The 21599-nt window shown below is 42.7% G+C and overlaps 1 protein-coding gene across 2 annotated transcripts; it reads right to left on the bottom strand.

The window, feature by feature from the left end:
* Positions 1-596: 596 nt before the first annotated feature.
* On the bottom strand, positions 597-21544 carry LOC110494537 (dysbindin). Of its 2 annotated transcripts, none has more exons than XM_021569673.2 (4): positions 21186-21544; positions 5083-5235; positions 1568-1717; positions 597-1401 (listed from the first exon to the last, which is right to left on the bottom strand). In XM_021569673.2, exons 1-4 carry the CDS (start codon positions 21226-21228, stop codon positions 1142-1144), a joined length of 606 nt encoding a protein of 201 aa, XP_021425348.1. In that variant the 5' UTR covers positions 21229-21544; the 3' UTR covers positions 597-1141. The 2 variants fall into 2 exon arrangements, with proteins under 2 accessions (XP_021425348.1, XP_021425349.1); XM_021569674.2 differs by having other exon boundaries at positions 1574-1717.
* Between the last annotated feature and the right edge of the window lie 55 nt (positions 21545-21599).

The raw sequence follows: 21599 nt of genomic DNA, 5'->3' as shown, positions 1-21599 counted from the left end.
CCTAGAGCTTGCCGCCCAGCCAGTCTTGGTGGTTCCAAACTTTTCCATTTAGGAATGATGGAGTCAACTGTGTTCTTGGGGACCTTCAATGCTGCAGAAATGTTTTGGTGCCCTTCCCCATATCTGTGACTCGACACAATTCTATCACGGACAATTCCTTCGACCTCATGGTTTGGTTTTTGCTCTGACATGCACTGTCAACTGTGTGGCCTTATATAGACAAGTGTGTGTTACCAAATAATGTCCAGTCAATTGAATTTACCACAGGTGGACTCCAATCAAGTTGTGAAAACATCTCAAGGATGATCAATAGAAACAGGATGCACCAGAGTTCAATTTAGAGTCTCATAGCAAATGGTCTGAATGCTAATGTAAATAAGTTATTTCTGTTTATTTTTTTCATACATTTGAAAAATTTCTAAAAAATGTTTTTCACTTTGTCATTATGGGTTATCGTGTGTAGATTGATGAATATTTTTTTTATTTAATACATTTTAGGATAAGGCTGTAACTTTACAAAATGTGGAAAAAGGGAAGGGGGTCTGAATTCCGAATGCACTGTATATATCAAAATGAAAGCAACACTATGCAATATATACAGTACATCCTTAGTTTTTATTTGTGACAGGTGTTTTGGGATTGGTTCAACATTTTGAGGAATACGGGAACTAAGGGCCAGATTTACTCAGCATTGCAGTTACTCTCTAAAGAATGTTTTTGGGTGTGTAATTGCACAATTGTAAATCCCTGTCTGTAGTACAGTAAAGCATGCTTACATGGTTGCATATTTCACAACTCTATTATGTACATATCCTGGCTGTAGAGTACACACAGGAATGTACTTCCTCAAATGTCCGTATCACACGTCGCCAGACCCTACTAGAATCTCAAATGAGGAAATAAAAATAAATATCTTGTTATCTATATGCCAGAAGTATACATGGAGATCAGCAAGCTTTGAGAAGATTTGGCCTTATATTTACAGTTCAGACAAAACTAAATGAAGGGTAAAGAAAACGTTGTGATAGTGATAGTTGCCAGTCCAAGGAACACCTCTGTGTGTGAGTGTCCCGTTTCAGTGATAATTGTCAGCACCAGTATGTCCTAAATGTTAGTGAATATTGGAAGTGAAGCAAGGCCTCTATGAAGAGAAGATGGGCCGATCCTTCTCCTCATCTTTCCCTGGGGTTGATCCCATCAGCAAGAGTGTGCCGACATTCACATCCTCATCATCTGATTGGACTACAGGGGTTTCCCTTCCATCCTCATTGGTGTTCTGGCTGTTGGTGGAGGAAGTGGAGGAGGTGGAGGACATCCGAGACTTCCCCACATAACCACCTGTGTTGTGGGCAGAGCGTCCCTGGCTGATGACCTCATTGTTGTTGTTGTTGCCATGAACTACTGTGGGTGAAATGAAAGGGATGTTAGGCCACAGATTATCAATGCTGCACTCAGTATTGCAGTTAATGTTGCCAGCTAGTATAGGGGAGGGACAAAGCCTAGACTCTGCCAAATACTACACTATCAACACGGGACTGCCTCAAATGCGAGTCTCCCCTCCACTCACCTTTACCTGGCAGAGGGGAGGCCAGCACCCCCTCATCCCCCCCAGAGTTGAGGAAGACATCCAGGGCCTCCTGGTCAGAGATGTCCATAAGGTCCATCTGCTCCAGCATGTCCACATTCACCTCCATGGACGAGACGCTGCCAATGGGAGCTAACAACACAAGAGACAAAAGTGGTTGATTTTTTTATTTATTTATTTTACCTTTATTTAACCAGGTAGGCAAGTTGAGAACAAGTTCTCATTTACAATTGCAACCTGGCCAAGATAAAGCAAAGCAGTTCGACAGATACAACGACACAGAGTTACACATGGAGTAAAACAAACATACAGTCAATAATACAGTATAAACAAGTCTATATACAATGTGAGCAAATGAGGTGAGAAGGGAGGTAAAGGCAAAAAAGGCCATGGTGGCAAGGTAAATACAATATAGCAAGTAAAACACTGGAATGGTAGTTTTGCAATGGAAGAATGTGCAAAGTAGAAATAAAAATAATGGGGTGCAAAGGAGCAAAATAAATAAATAAATTAAATACAGTTGGGAAAGAGGTAGTTGTTTGGGCTAAATTATAGGTGGGCTATGTACAGGTGCAGTAATCTGTGAGCTGCTCTGACAGTTGGTGCTTAAAGCTAGTGAGGGAGATAAGTGTTTCCAGTTTCAGAGATTTTTGTAGCTCGTTCCAGTCATTGGCAGCAGAGAACTGGAAAGAGAGGCGGCCAAAGAAAGAATTGGTTTTGGGGGTGACTAGAGAGATTTACCTGCTGGAGCGTGTGCTACAGGTGGGAGATGCTATGGTGACCAGCGAGCTGAGATAAGGGGGGACTTTACCTAGCAGGGTCTTGTAGATGACATGGAGCCAGTGGGTTTGGCGACGAGTATGAAGCGAGGGCCAGCCAACGAGAGCGTACAGGTCGCAATGGTGGGTAGTATATGGGGCTTTGGTGACAAAACGGATTGCACTGTGATAGACTGCATCCAATTTGTTGAGTAGGGTATTGGAGGCTATTTTGTAAATGACATCGCCAAAGTCGAGGATTGGTAGGATGGTCAGTTTTACAAGGGTATGTTTGGCAGCATGAGTGAAGGATGCTTTGTTGCGAAATAGGAAGCCAATTCTAGATTTAACTTTGAATTGGAGACGTTTGATATGGGTCTGGAAGGAGAGTTTACAGTCTAACCAGACACCTAAGTATTTGTAGTTGTCCACGTATTCTAAGTCAGAGCCGTCCAGAGTAGTGATGTTGGACAGGCGGGTAGGTGCAGGTAGCGATCGGTTGAAGAGCATGCATTTAGTTTTACTTGTATTTAAGAGCAATTGGAGGCCACGGAAGGAGAGTTGTATGGCATTTAAGCTTGCCTGGAGGGTTGTTAACACAGTGTCCAAAGAAGGGCCGGAAGTATACAGAATGGTGTCGTCTGCGTAGAGGTGGATCAGAGACTCACCAGCAGCAAGAGCGACCTCATTGATGTATACAGAGAAGAGAGTCGGTCCAAGAATTGAACCCTGTGGCACCCCCATAGAGACTGCCAGAGGTCCAGACAACAGACCCTCCGATTTGACACACTGAACTCTATCAGAGAAGTAGTTGGTGAACCAGGCGAGGCAATCATTTGAGAAACCAAGGCTGTTGAGTCTGCCGATGAGGATGTGGTGATTGACAGAGTCGAAAGCCTTGGCCAGATCAATGAATACGGCTGCACAGTAATGTTTCTTATCGATGGCGGTTAAGATATCGTTTAGGACCTTGAGCGTGGCTGAGGTGCACCCATGACCAGCTCTGAAACCAGATTGCATAGCTGAGAAGGTATGGTGAGATTCGAAATGGTCGGTAATCTGTTTGTTGACTTGGCTTTCGAAGACCTTAGAAAGGCATGGTAGGATAGATATAGGTCTGTAGCAGTTTGGGTCAAGAGTGTCCCCCCCTTTGAAGAGGGGGATGACCGCAGCTGCTTTCCAATCTTTGGGAATCTCAGACGACACGAAAGAGAGGTTGAACAGGCTAGTAATAGGGGTGGCAACAATTTCGGCAGATCATTTTAGAAAGAAAGGGTCCAGATTGTCTAGCCCGGCTGATTTGTAGGGGTCCAGATTTTGCAGCTCTTTCAGAACATCAGCTGAATGGATTTGGGAGAAGGAGAAATGGGGAAGGCTTGGGCGAGTTGCTGTTGGGGGTGCAGTGCTGTTGACAGGGGTAGGAGTAGCCAGGTGGAAAGCATGGCCAGCAGTAGATAATTTTAGAAAGAAGTCAGCTTTACGTCTCTAAGGAAATGTTTAGCAACATTTAGTAGTGTTGTTCCACCGATTAGATGCCTTTCGAGTAGTTTAACTTGGTGGGAAATAAACATTTTATTTCACCTGATTTTAACGTTGTCATAAAAAGCACATGTTCACTTAATGACAAACCATTTTCCCCATCTCAGTAGGTTTAAAAAAACATACTATAGTAAGTGACTATTAAGTGCCAAATAAAGTAACAGGGATGACCGTAAAAGAGTAGACGACGTCATCTTAATTCAGCCCCAAATACCCTTGAGACAGGAGGAATGGAAGCTTGTTGTGTGCAACAGGGATGGGTATGTAAATGCAAGCTTCACAAAAAAATTTACATTGTTAAAACATTTTTTGCCTTCTATCTACGTCTAACAGGGCTGACGTGTTATGCTCGACCCTCTCAGTTTTCCACCACAAAACACCAGAAAATGGCCAAAAGGAGTAGAACAAGCTCACCTGCTTTACACTATGATTTGACTTTGAAATGTTTTTTTACCTTCAAATTAATCATCTTCAGAAATGACTTTGACAACAAAATAGCTAGGGCTTTACAACGACGGTGAAAACCTGGAGAAATGTTGGGGTTAAGTTGGTTAAAATCTTCCTTCTTCCTAGAAGTCATAGAGGATGCATGTCAGGGTAGCCTAGTGGTTAGAGCGTAACCGGAAGGTTGCAAGTTCAAACCCCTGAGCTGACAAGGTACAAATCTGTCGTTCTGCCCCTGAACAGGCAGTTAACCCACTCTTCCTAGGCCGTCATTGAAAATAAGAGTTTGTTCTTAACTGACTTGCCTGGTAAAATAAAAACTCTGAACTTTAGCAAGTCTAGTCATGTAAAAAAAAAAAAATTTAAGAATAAAAAAAATTGGATTTATTGAATTTTCCATGTGGTCTATATTAACAGCCATTTTTACAATTCAGCATTTCTACTTAAAATATCAAAGGGATGCAAATATGCCATTTGGAATGTCTATTCCTTTCTAACTTTTGTGAGTGTAATGTTTACTGTTCATTTTTTATTATTTATTTCACTTTAGTTTCTTTTTCACTTGCTTTGGCAATATAAACATGTTTCCCTTGCCAAAAAAAATCTATTTGATTGAGAGAGAGAGAGAGAGAACTTGAAGGTTGTGTAGTTGAATCTAGGGTTAGGGTAATGGTTGAGCTGGGGTATGGACATGAAGCTTAGATTAGGGTCAGGGTACATGTGGGCATACATGTGTGTGATGCCGATTGCACTCACGTCTCTTATAGTCATGAATATGCAGATGGGCAGAGGACAAGTAGACGTCCACATCGTGCTGAAATACCTCTTCAAAGAAGCGCTGTCGCTCTCTCAGTTTCAGCTGCTGGGCTGAGTCCAATTCTGGGACTCTTTGAGCATGCTCTGTCTCCACTGGAACATAGAACAACAGAACATATCAGTCAGAAACTCGAGTCTAACAGGTATGCAGAATCAACACTTCTCCCCAAATCTGTAACAAACAATAACCAGAAGGGGGCAACAATGAGCCATGGGAACAAGAAACTGTCATCTCAGATTCTGGGGTTGAGAATTATAGGCTTTTCATATCCACTTGCAGACTTGGTATAACCAAGTGTAACAGACACTTTTAGCATCATAGCACATGTCTGTACAATATTTCATACTGATGCCTTACGTTGAAATATGATTGATTATTGATCCTGTAACCTATATCATAAATGCATTCCTTTGTTCATGTAGAATATGCAATTGACAATCCACTGGGATTCAAAAACATCAACTCCACAGCTCCATGTATTCTGATTCAATCCAGATAAAGCTAATGCTTTTACTGTTGCAGGTCCATAACTTACCTGACCAGTGTGGATGGCCAGAGAGATGTAGATCAATATATATACGATATTCACACTTTACCGTAGTGTACTATATTCAATCCCTCCACACCCACCAATTGCTTTACAAAGGCCAGCTGTCAATTCCCCTACTAGATTAATCTTGTTTAGGACAGAATGCAATCATATTTTCCACCTCATCAGAACCATTGTAATAAAGCAGAGTGCTGCTAGAGCCAGGGGAGGGGACAACACTGAAGTGTATACACAGGGAGAGAGGAAAAAGAAATGCAAGAACCCAGAATGAACTGAAGAATGCCAGTGTGTTCTGGGCACAGAGTAAATCACCCCCCAGTTTTCATCACCTTTTTATGATGGGCTCCCTGAACACATAATTTATACAGATGTCAAGAAGTCTTCTTCCACTGTTAACATATAACTCAATCTGTAAACACACTCATTAATGGGTTAGCGAAGTAATATGGAACAAGTACTGTGAGATCATAAAGTGATGGGTAGTGTCGTGTCTTGACTATCATTAACGTGTTTGACTGTTATTTTATAAAATAATTACATACCACATTCAATTATTATGCGATTAAATTAATCATATAACAATTAGTTAAGTAGTCTGGGGCACCACGGGAAAAGTGATTTAACAAGTTACTATCTCCTGACTAAACTCTAAAGTCAAGTAATTCATTCTTATTTACCTTCCGTCTCATTCTGAATGTCGCAAAACTCTTGGATATCTGCACGAACCCTATCATAAATGATGAATCAGCGATATACAATTGTTTTAGTTTAGTTTTATTTAACCTTTATTTAACTAGACAAGTCAGTTAAGAACAGATTCTTATTTACAATGACGTCCTACCCCGCCAAAGCCGGGTGACGCTGGGCCAATTGTGCGCCGCCCTATGGGACTCCCAATCACGGACAGATGTGATGCAGCCGGGATCAAATTGGCTTAATTGTTGATTACTAACTAAATAATCACACAGAACTACATTAACACACAAACAGGATAGCTTACACATTGATTACTACCCAATGCAATGAAAAGTCCCTAGTGGACTAAACCGATATGACGGCTTGTTACACAAAATGGAGGATTCTAAAGAGAGGAAAAGGAAGAGACAAAGGAATTCCACTAACATACATACAGCTGATAACTATGCTCATGGAAATGTGAATACTTTGCACATGAACGGCCGCTCATTCAAAAGAATTGCAATGTACATTTTCATGTGTATGTCTTTGCCTTCTCTCTGTTGAAAACACTCGATCCATTTACGAGGAGTAAGTGAACAGAAACTCTCGGGTTGTGTAAGTCTCTGGTTGTCCTTCCAGAGGTCACCATGTCTTTTGTAGTCATAGCTTCTTGGTTTTAGGTGTCTGTTAGAACGTATCTTCCAGAAAAAGTGCTTGTTAGAATGGCTAACATCACATTTCATCTTCTCACAAATAGTTTAATATTTAATCACATAAGTTCCACAACATTTAGATGTAAATCTGATAACTGGGAAATATACACATTCAGAGATACAGTTATGTTGTTATACCGTCCTTAATGAGATCCCAAAACAACAACTGATCTGACATAATTGTTCTTTCAGTACCCACGGACCATTCCAACAGTTTGGTTTGGATTATAGAAATATTGTTTCATTATTCAACCTTTTGATGTTACCATTTTGGCAGGAGGAATCTCCTTGTAACAAAGAGGTCTCTTTCCCCTCCTCCTGCAAAGCGCAAAGGAAAAGTTTCTACAAGGTATTTATGACCATCATAAAATGGCCAACTTCTGTGGAGCGGACCTACTGTAACCTGATCCTTCAGATCTTCACAGGAGAGTCATGACAGTAGCCTACACCCAGCAGACTGACATAGGCTACATTGGGGCTTTCAGCACAGTTATGTAAGTGTTAATACATCAATTGCCCTCTCTCTTTCCTCTCACCACATCCATATATTGACCTCCTACTGAACAAAACTGTCTGGGGATTTAGGCATAGTGAGAATATACAGGCAGGGATTGGGCTAATTGGATGAGGTTTTTAATCCTGATCTAAATTGGGAATAATGTAAAGATTATGTGGCCTGTGCTGTGATCACTGATCATCCTCAGACAGTAATGAGGCTGTAAGAAGCTGAAGACAGATAGAGGTATCAGGGCAGACATAATAATAGGGGGAAGAGGAACTAGGCCTCTGACCACAGGGCTGCAAGCTCCGTGTGGATGTCTGATAGTATTGTCACTGTGACAACGTCTTTATTGCTGAATTTGTTTTAATCCTTGCTGAGTCATGACAAGGAACCGCATAAAGCAGTGTTGCTTTTGTTTGGTCCATGCTTCTCTAACATTACAGTAAGCAAATGGTATAATGATAATACCAATGGTGTTTCTGGTTTTCCTTTGTATGCAGAACGATTTAAGTCTGTCTGAAAATGACAACAGGTCTCCCCAGTCCAGTCTGCTGTGTCAGCTCCAAACTCCCCATGGGTTCTGTGGAGCCCTCTGTCTAGTGACAAAAGGAGGCAGGCCGGTCACACCAACTCCCTGTCTCCCCCAGTCTGAAAGCCCTGTCCTGGGGCCATCCGGGAAGGGGAGGAGAGACAGCAGAGGAAAGGCTTCACCTCACCCCCCTGGGCCTGACTGTCTGTCTGCACCACTGGGCACCATTGGGAATCACTGGGCAAACACTAAGACACTGATCCATGTGGAGGACAGCCTCTGACACCAGCCCAAGCAAACTCTCAGCGCTCCAGAGGCACAAAACCAAAATGACACAGAAAAAAATAAAGAGCTGGTGAGAAGTCTGCTGCATCCTGCCAAACATTCAATGAGTTATGTCTGTTTATAACTGTTACAAACCCATTTGACCCTGCAGTCTAGGGGGGATGGAAACTTTAGGTTTATTTTTCAAACACACAGTAATGGAGGGGGGGGGGGCTGAGCTGGACCCAAGGAAAGAAATAATAAATATCCAAAAACCCCTTAGCTAGTCTTGCATGCTTCAAGAACAGCTAGCTAACTGACACATTTAAATACAGTGGGTGGTCCGCCCAGTTCTAAGTTTTCCTACGGGTAATGTATGCCCAATGTAAGCTTCTGATAGGCTAATTGATGTAATTTTAGTCAATTGGAGGTGTACCTGTGGATGTATTTCAAGGCCTACCTTCAAACTCAGTGCCTCTCTGCTTGACATCATGGGAAAATCAAAAGAAATCAGCCAAGACCACAGAAAAAAAATGGTAGACCTTCACAAGTCTGGTTCATCCTTGGGAGCAATTTCCAAACGCCTGAAGGTGCCACGTTCATCTGTACAAACAATAGTATGCAAGTATAAACACCATGGGACCACGCATCCATCATACCGCTCAGGAAGGAGACGCGTTCTGTCTCCTAGAGATGAACGTACTTTGGTGCAAAAAGTGCAAATCAATCCCAGAACAACAGCAAAGGACCTTGTGAAGATTCTGGAGGAAACAGGTACAAAAGTATCTATATCCATAGTAAAACGAGTCCTATATCAACATAACTTAAAAGGCCGCTCAGCAAGGAAGAAGCCACTGCTCCAAAACGCCATGAAAAAGCCAGACTTTGGGTTGCAACTGCACATGGGGACAAAGATCGTACTTTTTGGAGAAATTCCCTCTGGTCTGATGAAACAAAAATAGAACTGTTAGGCCATAATGACCATCGCTATGTTTGGAGGAAAAGGGGGAGGGCTTGCAAGCCTAAGAACACCATCCCAACCGTGAAGCACGGGGGTGACAGCATCATGTTGTGGGGGTTCTTTGCTACAGGAGGGACTGGTGCACTTCACAAAATAGATGGCATCATGAGGTAGGAAAATGATGTGCATATATTGAAGCAACATCTCAAGACATCAGTCAGGAAGTTAAAGCTTGGTAGCAAATGGGTCTTCCAAATGGACAATGACCCCAAGGATACTTCCAAAGTTGTGGCAAAATGACTTAAGGACAACAAAGTCAAACTATTGGAGTGGCCATCACAAAGCCTTGACCTCAATCCTATAGAACATTTGTGGGCAGAACTGAAAAAGAGTGTGTGATTAAGTAGGCCTACAAACCTGACTTAGTTACACCAGCTCTGTCAGGAGGAATGGGCCAAAATTTTCACTTTTCACACCAAAGTACGTTAAGGCATTTGGAAATTGCTCCCAAGGATGAACCAGACTTGTGAAGGTCTACAATTTTTTTTCTGAGGTCTTGGCTGATCTCTTTTGATTTTCCCATAGTGTCAAGCAAAAAGGCACTGAGTTTGAAGGTAGGCCTTGAAATACATCCACAGGTACACCTCCAATTGACTCAAATTATGTCAATTAGCCTATCAGAAGCTTCTAGAAGCCATGACATAATTTTCTGGAATTTTCCAAGCTGTTTAAAGTTAAAGTCAACTTAGTGTATGTAAACTTCTGACCCACTGGAATTGTGATACAGTGAATTATAAGTGAAATAATCTGTCTGTAAACAATTGTTGTAAAGTACTTGTGTCAAGTACTTGTGCCATGCACAATGTAGATGTCCTAACCGACTTGCCAAAACGACAGTTTGTTAACGAGAAATTTGTGGAGTGGTTGAAAAATGAGTTTTAATGACTCCAACCTAAGTGTATGTTAACTTCCGACTTCAACTATAAGTGTATTAATGTAAGATAAGTGTTAGATATTGTTAGATAAGAAAGGCTGTCTTGTGACACAATAGCACTACAATACAAACTGCATGTTAGCTCTTAACATTTGTCCCCCCCAAAAAAGGCAGAAAGAAAAAGAAAACTCAATGGACCAGTGTGGCTTTACTATGTCAGGTATAGATTGCATACAACAAGGTCACTGTAGAGGTCTGTGTGCTCAGAGCAGAGCTGACACTTGGCATGCGGGGAGGGAGTGACTCCTTTTTCTCTTCTCGCGGTCATATGCAATCAGACATGCCCCTGTCTTCTCTTATTATGAGGGCAGTGTGAGAGCCATGCTAACAAAGCAAGATGCCAGCTGAAATTGAGGCCAGGTATATGAGGAATATCAAAACATGCCAGGGTATATCTCAAAATACTGGCTGCATGACTGATGTCTGAATGTGTATCACAGTAATAAAGTCTGATAATGTCGCGGCAGTTTTGGAGAACAGCAGTTTGGTCATACTTTAGATCACTCACTGTCTTCCTCGTCCTCATGTTAGTGCAATAGTTCCTACAACCAGGTTGACATTGATTGATTGGTGCTTGATGTATTTTCTTAAGAGGCCTAGTACCTGACCTATGCATGAGCTAAAGGGAGAGTAGTTAACAATGCAAATCTTCCCATTGATTTTCCTATTCCATTTTGTTACCATCTAATCACCTTTATCAATAAGGTCTGGGGAACTCACAGCTGACCTTTTTATCTTTGACCCGTTCCCTTTTTCCCAATGGAAAAAACTGGGTCACAAAATGACAAGGTCACAATGTCTCCGATTGCTGAGATCACTTTTCCGGTCAGTCATTCTCCATTCCTTACCCAAACCCCCCACTTCACACCACAAGCCATCCAGAGTGGCAGCCAGTGGGCAACACAGAGCGGCTATTCAGGAGGGAAGAAGAGGGGGGACGCAGATGAGAGAAGACTGAAACAAAACAGATGAAAGCAGATTGTCAGAGGGCTATAAGTTTGACCTGACTTTCTTACAGAAAGGTTTTTCCGTTGTTTTTACTCACTCCCTCTCTCCCCCTCAGGGAATGAGTTGTGGGTTGGACAAAGTGTGTGGGATTAGGGCTCAGTACCAGCTGGATGTGTGGAATGAGCCGGACTCGAACAGAGCCGGACGTGTCAGCTTTCCCACTCTGCCTCCCCACACAAAGACAAACCCAGATCCTCCACTCTGACGGGAAAAACAGAAAAAGCCCTTTGAGACAAACACAAAAGCAGGGCTGTAAGGGAGTAGGCCTGGGCCTGATTCTAAAGACATGACGCCAGTGAGAGGAAGTTATTTTACTCCATAGGCATGTCGGGAAGGTTAGGAAGGGGTACACCATGACATCATCAACACACTGTCCTTTCCAACAGGGACCTCTCTCCCTCTCTGTATCATACTCACATTAGACCTTAGTGCTATTCAGATACAGAGATAGTGAGAGCTGAGGGGCTGATGACCTCGTGACTGGAAGAGCTGGCCTCAGAACGACAAACAGTGTTTGGGAAGAAAACATGGATGATTAGCTTTCTAGGTGATCCAGTTGCTTTTGAGTTTTTGATCTTTCACTGGGGCTGCTGGTTTGTGGCCTCCCTACATTCCCCAGTGGAGGCAGCTCTCAACACAAAAACCCTATGGGAATGGCCACTTCCTTTAGTGCAAACACTGATTATAAACTTGTTTGTAATTTTCAGGGAATTCTCTACCACCAAGCAAAAGTGGTTTCATAAAAGTGACAGAGTTAATTTCCAAAATAATGAAGTAATCCTACTTAAATAATCATTTGGAATTGACAGTAAACTGCAAAGACAGAGCCATTCAAATGTAGGTTTCCTTGCGGTGGAAGACAAAGAATGAGGGGTGAGCACAGCCTGTGCTATCTCTCTATCTCTCTCTCTCTTTCACAGGATGACAACATGGCACCAGTAATCAGTGTTAGATGTTGTTCAGGATAAGAGATGAATCATCTGCTGGCACATCGCCAGGCAGTGAGACAACAGCAGGTAGTGACAGTGACTCCTGATCAGATTGATCAGGACCAACAAGACGTGACATAATGCTGTTAGGGACTGGGGAAGATGAGACTGGTTAACCTTTACGACAGGACATGTTGCTGAGGGTGTGTGGGAGGGTAAGAGGAGGGATTGTATTTCAACATGCACCATCTCACCGCTTGTTCTGGACATGTGTTTGAGGGAAGAAGTTGGGAGGAAAAGTGGATAAAAAAACTAAAAGGAGTGAGATAAGAAAGGTCAACCAAAGAGTAAAAAGTTCAATGGAAGTGCAAAGAAGGAATGTACATATAAAAGAAAATAAAAAAGATGAGGTGTGGAGTAGGCAGGGAGAGCCCAGAGAAAGAATGAGTAGACAGGGAGAGCCCAGAGAAAGAATGAGTAGACAGGGAGAGCCCAGAGAAAGAATGAGTAGACAGGGAGAGCCCAGAGAAAGAATGAGTAGACAGGGAGAGCCCAGAGAAAGAATGAGTAGACAGGGAGAGCCCAGAGAAATAATGAGTAGACAGGGAGAGCCCAGAGAAAGAATGAGTAGGCAGGGAGAGCCCAGAGAAAGAATGAGTAGACAGGGAGAGCCCAGAGAAAGAATGAGTAGACAGGGAGAGCCCAGAGAAATAATGAGTAGACAGGGAGAGCCCAGAGAAAGAATGAGTAGACAGGGAGAGCCCAGAGAAAGAATGAGTAGACAGGGAGAGCCCAGAGAAATAATGAGTAGACAGGGAGAGCCCAGAGAAAGAATGAGTAGACAGGGAGAGCCCAGAGAAATAATGAGTAGACAGGGAGAGCCCAGAGAAATAATGAGTAGACAGGGAGAGCCCAGAGAAAAAATGAGTAGACAGGGAGAGCCCAGAGAAATAATGAGTAGACAGGGAGAGCCCAGAGAAAGAATGAGTAGACAGGGAGAGCCCAGAGAAATAATGAGTAGACAGGGAGAGCCCAGAGAAAAAATGAGTAGACAGGGAGAGCCCAGAGAAATAATGAGTAGACAGGGAAAGCCCAGAGAAATAATGAGTAGACAGGGAGAGCCCAGAGGAAGAATGAGTAGACAGGGAGAGCCCAGAGAAAGAATGAGTAGACAGGGAGAGCCCAGAGAAAGAATGAGTAGACAGGGAGAGCCCAGAGAAATAATGAGTAGACAGGGAGAGCCCAGAGAAAAAATGAGTAGACAGGGAGAGCCCAGAGAAATAATGAGTAGACAGGGAGAGCCCAGAGAAAGAATGAGTAGACAGGGAGAGCCCAGAGAAATAATGAGTAGACAGGGAGAGCCCAGAGAAAGAATGAGTAGACAGGGAGAGCCCAGAGAAATAATGAGTAGGCAGGGAAAGCCCAGAGAAATAATGAGTAGGCAGGGAAAGCCAAGAGAAAGAATGTGCCAACTCTGATTGGGGCTCATTAGCTGAGGAGGATGTCTTTTCCGCTGCTCTCTCATCATCAAATTCCACCTTCAACAGTCTAGTGGCTGGCAAAAGCTGGCACTATGGAGATCATCAGCTGGCCATGACTGCCTCTAGGTAACTGGAAGTTCATTGGATCAATTGTTGCAAATAAGGGGGCAACATAGAAAATGCTTCAGAACAACATCAGATTATATGAAGCCCTGTGCAATTACTTTGTTTATTGAAAGAGCACTGTCCCTGGCTATGTAAACTGACCAGGGTGGCAGGCAGTAGCCTCCCTTTCATAAAACAGATGACAACATTACAGTTTTATTCGATTGCTAAACGACAGTGGGCACAACTGGAGTCACATGTGCAAAACTCTAACTACAGTCTGCACTACCAACAGTCACCTGAGCTAAACAGTTCACATCACCTGCAAAACTCATTCCAAGCAACACAACTCTTAACACATGGCTCAAAACACGCTCAGTGCAGCCAAACACTGTGCACAACCCTCACTGAGATAACACACACTGTCACTGAGAACACACTGAGAGTAAAAACACTAGCATCAAACACCAATACAGAAAATACAAACTTTTCATCTTTACAGTTTGAACAATTTCAGTGACTTCATACAAAGTAATTTTTTCTTCAAAGAAAAGAGTGACATTCTTTCACATGATTTATAATTTTTTTAGAACATAACAATTCTTTAAGGTAAATGAAAATTAGCAGTTTGCTTCAATAGTCTGTAGTAATTTACGGAATTACAGTAATGAGAAAAAAAAGGTAGAAACTAAAAGTACATACTGTAATTCGAACAAATAATTGAGGGGCTAATCCTGCCTCTCTCTAGCATCAGGCCACAGGTTTTCTTCAACATCACATCTAATGTTTTCTCTTGCCATGCACCTGGGGAAGAACCTTCTGGAGTGCCTTATCCATCCCTGGCAGTCCTCTGGACTCGTGTCCTCACATCCGGCACGCATGGCTTCCAAAAGAGACATTTGGTCATGTGGGAGTTGACCAAACACTTTCCACCTCCAGGCAGAGAAAAACTCCTCTATTGGGTTGAGGAAGGGTGAATATGCAGGCAGGTACAAAACCATAAATCTGTGATGTGCTGCAAACCAATCTGTGACAGCTGCAGAGTGGTGAAAAGCAACGTTATTGCAAACTATGACAAAAACTTGGGGGTTTCTTACTGGCTCCCCCTGTTCTGCTGGCACTAGCTGAGCATAGAGCTGAACACATCTTCCTTGTTCCATTTCCAAAATGAGTCTTTCTGAGCTCTACCTATATATACTGTAATATGTGTGTGTGTTCACTAACAAGTCTAAAACAAGACACCTGCTTAGCCTTTCAGCTGAAATTGCAATCAGCAGTGTTTGAAAGGCACAAGGCTGAAATCTATTCCGTTTTGAATGTGTGGTTCACAGTTTTGACAGCAGTGTGTTAGCATTTGAACAAAGTGCTGTAAATCCACAGTGTTGTGCAGGTTGTGGTTAAAGTCATGGGATAAGTGTGTAGAGTTTTGAAAACTGTGTTCAAGCAATGAAAAACGAACTAGAGTTTGGTCCACATGAACTGCTGCTGTGCAGACTGTAGTTAGAGTTTTGCACATGTGACTCCAGTTGTGTCCACTGTCGTTTAGCAATCGAAAAAAAACTGTAACAATTATGTAGAAGATGCCTCTTGTCGTTTTTTTGGTTTACACCGTTTATTATTGGGCTTTATTCATCCTCCTGCTCTCTCTCCTGAACCTCCCATCTGGGCTTGGTTCCAATTGCGAAGAGAGTGAATTATTGATGTTGAGAGTTGAGCAGTGTGTGTGTGTGTGTGTGTGTGTGTGTGTGTGTGTGTGTGTGTGTGTGTGTGTGTGTGTGTGTGTGTGTGTGTGTGTGTGTGTGTGTGTGTGTGTGTGTGTGTTTTCCCACCTTTATTTAACCAGGTCAGCTAGTTGAGAGCAAGTTCTCATTTACAACTGCGACCTGGCCAAGATAAAGCAAAGCAGTGCGACGGAAACAACAACACAGAGTTACACATGGAATAAACAAGCGTACAGTCAATAACACAATAGAAAAAAATAAAGTCTATATACAGTGTGTGCAAATGGCATGAGGAGGTAAGGCAATAAATAGGCCATAGTAGCAAAGTAATTACAATTTATCAGATTAACACTGGAGTGATAGATGAGCAGATGATGGTGTGTAAGTAGTGATACTGGTGTGCAAAAGAGCAGCAAAGTAAATAAAAACAATATGGGGATGAGGTAGGTAGATTGGGTGGGCTATTTACAGATGGACTATGTACAGCTGCAGCGATCGGTTAGCTGCTCAGATAGCTGATGTTTAAAGTTAGTGAGGGAAATGTAAGTCTCCAGCTTCAGCGATTTTTGCAATTCGTTCCAGTCACTGGCAGCAGAGAACTGGAAGGAAAGGCGGCCAAAGGAGGTGTTGGCTTTGGGGATGAACAGTGAGATATACCTGCTGGAGCGTGTGCTACGGGTGGGTGTTGTTATCGTGACCCGTGAGCTGAGATAAAGCCTAGCGTAGACTTATAGATGACCTGGAGCCAGTGGGTCTGGCGACGAATATGTAGCGTGGGCCAGCCGACTAGAACGTACAGGTCGCAGTGGTGGGTGGTATAAGGCACTTTGGTAACGGATGGCACTGTGCTAGACTAGATCCAATTTGCTGAGTAGAGTATTGGAAGCTATTTTGTAGATAACATCGCCGAAGTCGAGGATCGGTAGGATAGTCAGTTTTACTAGGGTGTGTGTGTGTGTGTGTGTGTGTGTGTGTGTGTGTGTGTGTGTGTGTGTGTGTGTGTGTGTGTGTGTGTGTGCGTGTGCATGTGTGTGTGCATGTGCGTGTGTGTGTGTGTGATTGTTGCATGTGTGTGTTTGGACTGTGTGTGTGTGGGGAGCTTGCAATGGGTTGAATCACAGACTGGCACCACCACATGCCCACTCTGTAAATACTACAATGACATCATCTCTCCTCTCCCAGCACACTCCGGACTGACAATAGTGCCATTTATGGGTCAGTCAGCCTCTGTCTCCTATGCCAGTGCCCTCTATGTGGCCCATAAGCAGACTACTCATCACCACTTTGAAGCCAAGAAGCTGAAAACTGAGAGACGTCTCCATTAGACTACACTCACCATGAATGAGCAGAATTTGTCTGGAGTGTTGTGAGGGAGCGGATGTACTTAAAAGCATCGATAGGGTGACACTGTTGGTCAACTAAGTTCCCTCCATCATGACTCATCATGCCCTTTGGCAACACATCAACTATCACATTGTTCACCTTTCCAGGTGTTCCTGGAACCTCTTTGTTGCTCATCCTCTTTTTGTGATGAATAGCCCACATTGCTATTTTCAAATCAATGGAGAGCATCACTGGAATGTTTGGTTGGACACAATAGAATAGTTCTGGCCTTACACTGATCTATTCTGTTGATGTTGGTATTTCTCATGAGCCTGAGTAGTTTGGCACTATCATCGTGGGTCCATGGTGAACAGCAAAGACCAGAAACCAAACCACTATGTATTTCCCATACAATACTAATGATACAGTGCCTTGCGAAAGTATTCGGCCCCCTTGAACTTTGCGACCTTTTGCCACATTTCAGGCTTCAAACATAAAGATATAAAACTGTATTTTTTTGTGAAGAATCAACAACAAGTGGGACACAATCATGAAGTGGAACGACATTTATTGGATATTTCAAACTTTTTTTAACAAATCAAAAACTGAAAAATTGGGCGTGCAAAATTATTCAGCCCCCTTAAGTTAATACTTTGTAGCGCCACCTTTTGCTGCGATTACAGCTGTAAGTCGCTTGGGGTATGTCTCTATCAGTTTTGCACATCGAGAGACTGAAATGTTTTCCCATTCCTCCTTGCAAAACAGCTCGAGCTCAGTGAGGTTGGATGGAGAGCATTTGTGAACAGCAGTTTTCAGTTCTTTCCACAGATTCTCGATTGGATTCAGGTCTGGACTTTGACTTGGCCATTCTAACACCTGGATATGTTTATTTTTGAACCATTCCATTGTAGATTTTGCTTTATGTTTTGGATCATTGTCTTGTTGGAAGACAAATCTCCGTCCCAGTCTCAGGTCTTTTGCAGACTCCATCAGGTTTTCTTCCAGAATGGTCTTGTATTTGGCTCCATCCATCTTCCCATCAATTTTAACCATCTTCCCTGTCCCTGCTGAAGAAAAGCAGGCCCAAACCATGATGCTGCCACCACCATGTTTGACAGTGGGGATGGTGTGTTCAGGGTGATGAGCTGTGTTGCTTTTACGCCAAACATAACGTTTTGCATTGTTGCCAAAAAGTTCAATTTTGGTTTCATCTGACCAGAGCACCTTCTTCCACATGTTTGGTGTGTCTCCCAGGTGGCTTGTGGCAAACTTTAAACGACACTTTTTATGGATATCTTTAAGAAATGGCTTTCTTCTTGACACTCTTCCATAAAGGCCAGATTTGTGCAATTTACCACTGATTGTTGTCCTATGGACAGAGTCTCCCACCTCAGCTGTAGATCTCTGCATTTCATCCAGAATGATCATGGGCCTCTTGGCTGCATCTCTGATCAGTCTTCTCCTTGTATGAGCTGAAAGTTTAGAGGGACGACCAGGTCTTGGTAGATTTGCAGTGGTCTGATACTCCTTCCATTTCAATATTATCGCTTGCACAGTGCTCCTTGGGATGTTTAAAGCTTGGGAAATCTTTTTGTATCCAAATCCGGCTTTAAACTTCTTCACAACAGTATCTCGGACCTGCCTGGTGTGTTCCTTGTTCTTCATGATGCTCTCTGCGCTTTTGACGGACCTCTGAGACTATCACAGTGCAGGTGCATTCATACGGAGACTTGATTACACACAGGTGGATTGTATTTATCATCATTAGTCATTTAGGTCAACATTGGATCATTCAGAGATCCTCACTGAACTTCTGGAGAGAGTTTGCTGCACTGAAAGTAAAGGGGCTGAATAATTTTGCACGCCCAATTTTTCAGTTTTTGATTTGTTAAAAAAGTTTGAAATATCCAATAAATGTCGTTCCACTTCATGATTGTGTCCCACTTGTTGTTGATTCTTCACAAAAAAATACAGTTTTATATCTTTATGTTTGAAGCCTGAAATGTGGCAAAAGGTCAAGGGGGCCGAATACTTTCGCAAGGCACTGTACCTGCGATACCTGTGTTGATGTGGGAGATGTGTAAGAGATTTGTGGGTCCAGCGCATGCTGACAGATTTATGAATAATGAGTAATAACTGTGTTGTTGTATTTAGTAAACTACAATATGCCTGTAGGCATTAACAATTATACCTGGTCTGAACCAGGGTTTGTTTTCACCAAGCAGAGAATGGGATGATGGGAGATTTGATCCAAACTAATTAGGAGGACTTGCTTTTAGGCCTTGGTTTTAGGCCTAAAGTTTTAGGCTGTGTAGATTAAAGGATCTAAGTGGAAATAGGTATGAACAGACGGTCATTAAAGGCCTGTAGTGTGTTCACATACATAATGTACATACACACACATGCACATATACACACACCATGGGACATTGCATGTGCACAGCATCCATGGATATTGTGTGTTCATCAAGCTGTTGGTCAGCCATGCATGGGGGGAAAAAAAATACATTATCTACACTGCAGCTGTTGCTGTCATAAAGTAATATTAGTACAGGTGGAATAAATCCAGAGGATTTTGTTGTGGCCACCTCTCCATCCAACAGTGGGCTGCACCACCTTTCAGAAATGTACTATGCTGTGTCTGCCTCAGTGGGAGACTGGCTCTGTTTAAAATGAGCACTCTGGCAGCAGCCATCCTGTGAGCCACTAGCATACATGGGGAACAGATAGGAGTTCCATGCAATGCTGCAGGGAGAGACACCAGTCTTATCTATATAATGGAGTTAGTCCAGTCAGAAAAGGAAGGGATCTACCATGGTTGGTGAAGAGTAGAATACCTGAATGGGATACCTGGGACACACAATGTTTGATCACCGAGCATGGTTGGAACCACAACAAAACCATGTCCGCAACAACATAAAAAATATGTGAGAATAAGTTGTGTGTTTGCAATCAGTTATGTCTTATCTGGTGTACATTCAATACGAACTGCGCATTCACTTAATCATTCCCAGCCTGTCATGTAACATTTCAACAGTGTGACAACAGCTGTTCAGTCCTCCAAGCCAATACATACCACTGTGCCCCTCCAAACAAAACATTCCCACACAATACAGAACATACAGGTAGGGCACTGGGCACTGGGACCGGTCAACACATAGATAGCGGATGTCTTCTCTCTCAGTCATTGTCTGATCAAATTTAGCCACGGACTGACTGACCCTATTGCGACAAATTTAATTTCCCATTTCTGTGTTTCTCTGTGAGAGCATCGTCTGTAGGACAGCCTGTCTGTAGCCCTATGTCACTGCAGTCACTCTATAGATACAGACACACAATCTCATTAGGAGTTAGAGATTCATGTCAGTGAAACCATTGGATGTCTTTAAGGCCCCAATTCAAAATGAGAATATACTGTATCCCTTTAAGAACCCTCAACGTCTTGAGTAAAGTCCCACTGATTAAAGCGTTATTATGGTACATTACTCATGGGGATGATTCACCATTCTAGTCTTTATTTGGCTAGCAAAGAGCATACAGTATGTCAGCCTTAGTAACATCAACAAACACCAGGTCCCTAACACATCGGCTGAACAGTCAACGTTTCAATGCACACACACACACACACATATTATTTGCTTTCAATGCACACACACACACACACACACACACACACACACACACCAACAACAACATCAACAACAGGAATCAGTAATCACCCATAATTACTTGAACAGGTTATGTTGATTGTGGCTTGGTTTATGTTTCTCTTCACTAAATATTTAATGAGTTTGTCTGTCTGTAAAGCTACTACAGATACCCAAATATGGACAGGAATTTTCTCTATGTAGCGTTCTGCTCAGCAATAGGGGATTACAGTGATTGAAACTACAGATGTAGGATCTTAATTTGATCACCCTGTTGCAGGAGAACTGTAAAACCTGTAGTGTATTTGAGGTTTAAAAAAGTTTGTAATTTCAACTTTGAAATGTCAGTTTATTTTCCCCTATGAAAAATGTATCAACCCCTACAAAACTGTTAATTACAATCCACATAATAATTTACATTTCCTGTTGCTACAGGATTATTTTCATGCTGTAGAAAACTGCCTCACATCTGTATATAGATTATAATTATTTTTTTAACAGTACAGTACAGTACAGAATAAACGACTAAAATGATCTGTAATGACTTATGGAATATTCCCATTGTTACATAGTCTTTCCAAGTCCTACACATTCGAGTAGTTTTTAAGAAAGGTAAAGAAGCTTTAAAGTTACTCACATGGTAGACGCTTGTTGTGGAGGTTTGCCCCAGATGAGCTCATGGTGCTGGCAGCTTCGGAAAGAGAGCTGCAGAATCAGATTAGGTGTGCTGTTGAGGAGGACTGGAGGGTCAGGTCACACAGTCAGGCACAGAGATGAGATGGGGTGGGGAACAGTCAGCCCTTCAGAGCCTCAGCAGGACAACTCATCTCCCTCCTTCTCTCCTGGGACAGAAAGAGAGTCAAAGCACTCCCAAGAAACTCACTGGCTCTCTCAAACACACTCTCTCCTTTCTCTATGGAACAGTACAGGACCCTTCTCTCTGAGTGAACTTACTCTGTCAACTACAGTATTTGGATGAGAACAGCAGGTTAGGGCTTTGTGGAGCATACCAATTGGTCATTCACAGGGGGAGGAGCTTGGTGTGAGAGGG

Source organism: Oncorhynchus mykiss, chromosome 17 (assembly GCF_013265735.2).
Source record: "Oncorhynchus mykiss isolate Arlee chromosome 17, USDA_OmykA_1.1, whole genome shotgun sequence".
Classification (NCBI taxonomy): domain Eukaryota; kingdom Metazoa; phylum Chordata; class Actinopteri; order Salmoniformes; family Salmonidae; genus Oncorhynchus; species Oncorhynchus mykiss.
The sequence above is the reverse complement of the archived record's forward strand: the minus strand, read 5'-3'. Positions and strand labels throughout refer to the sequence as shown.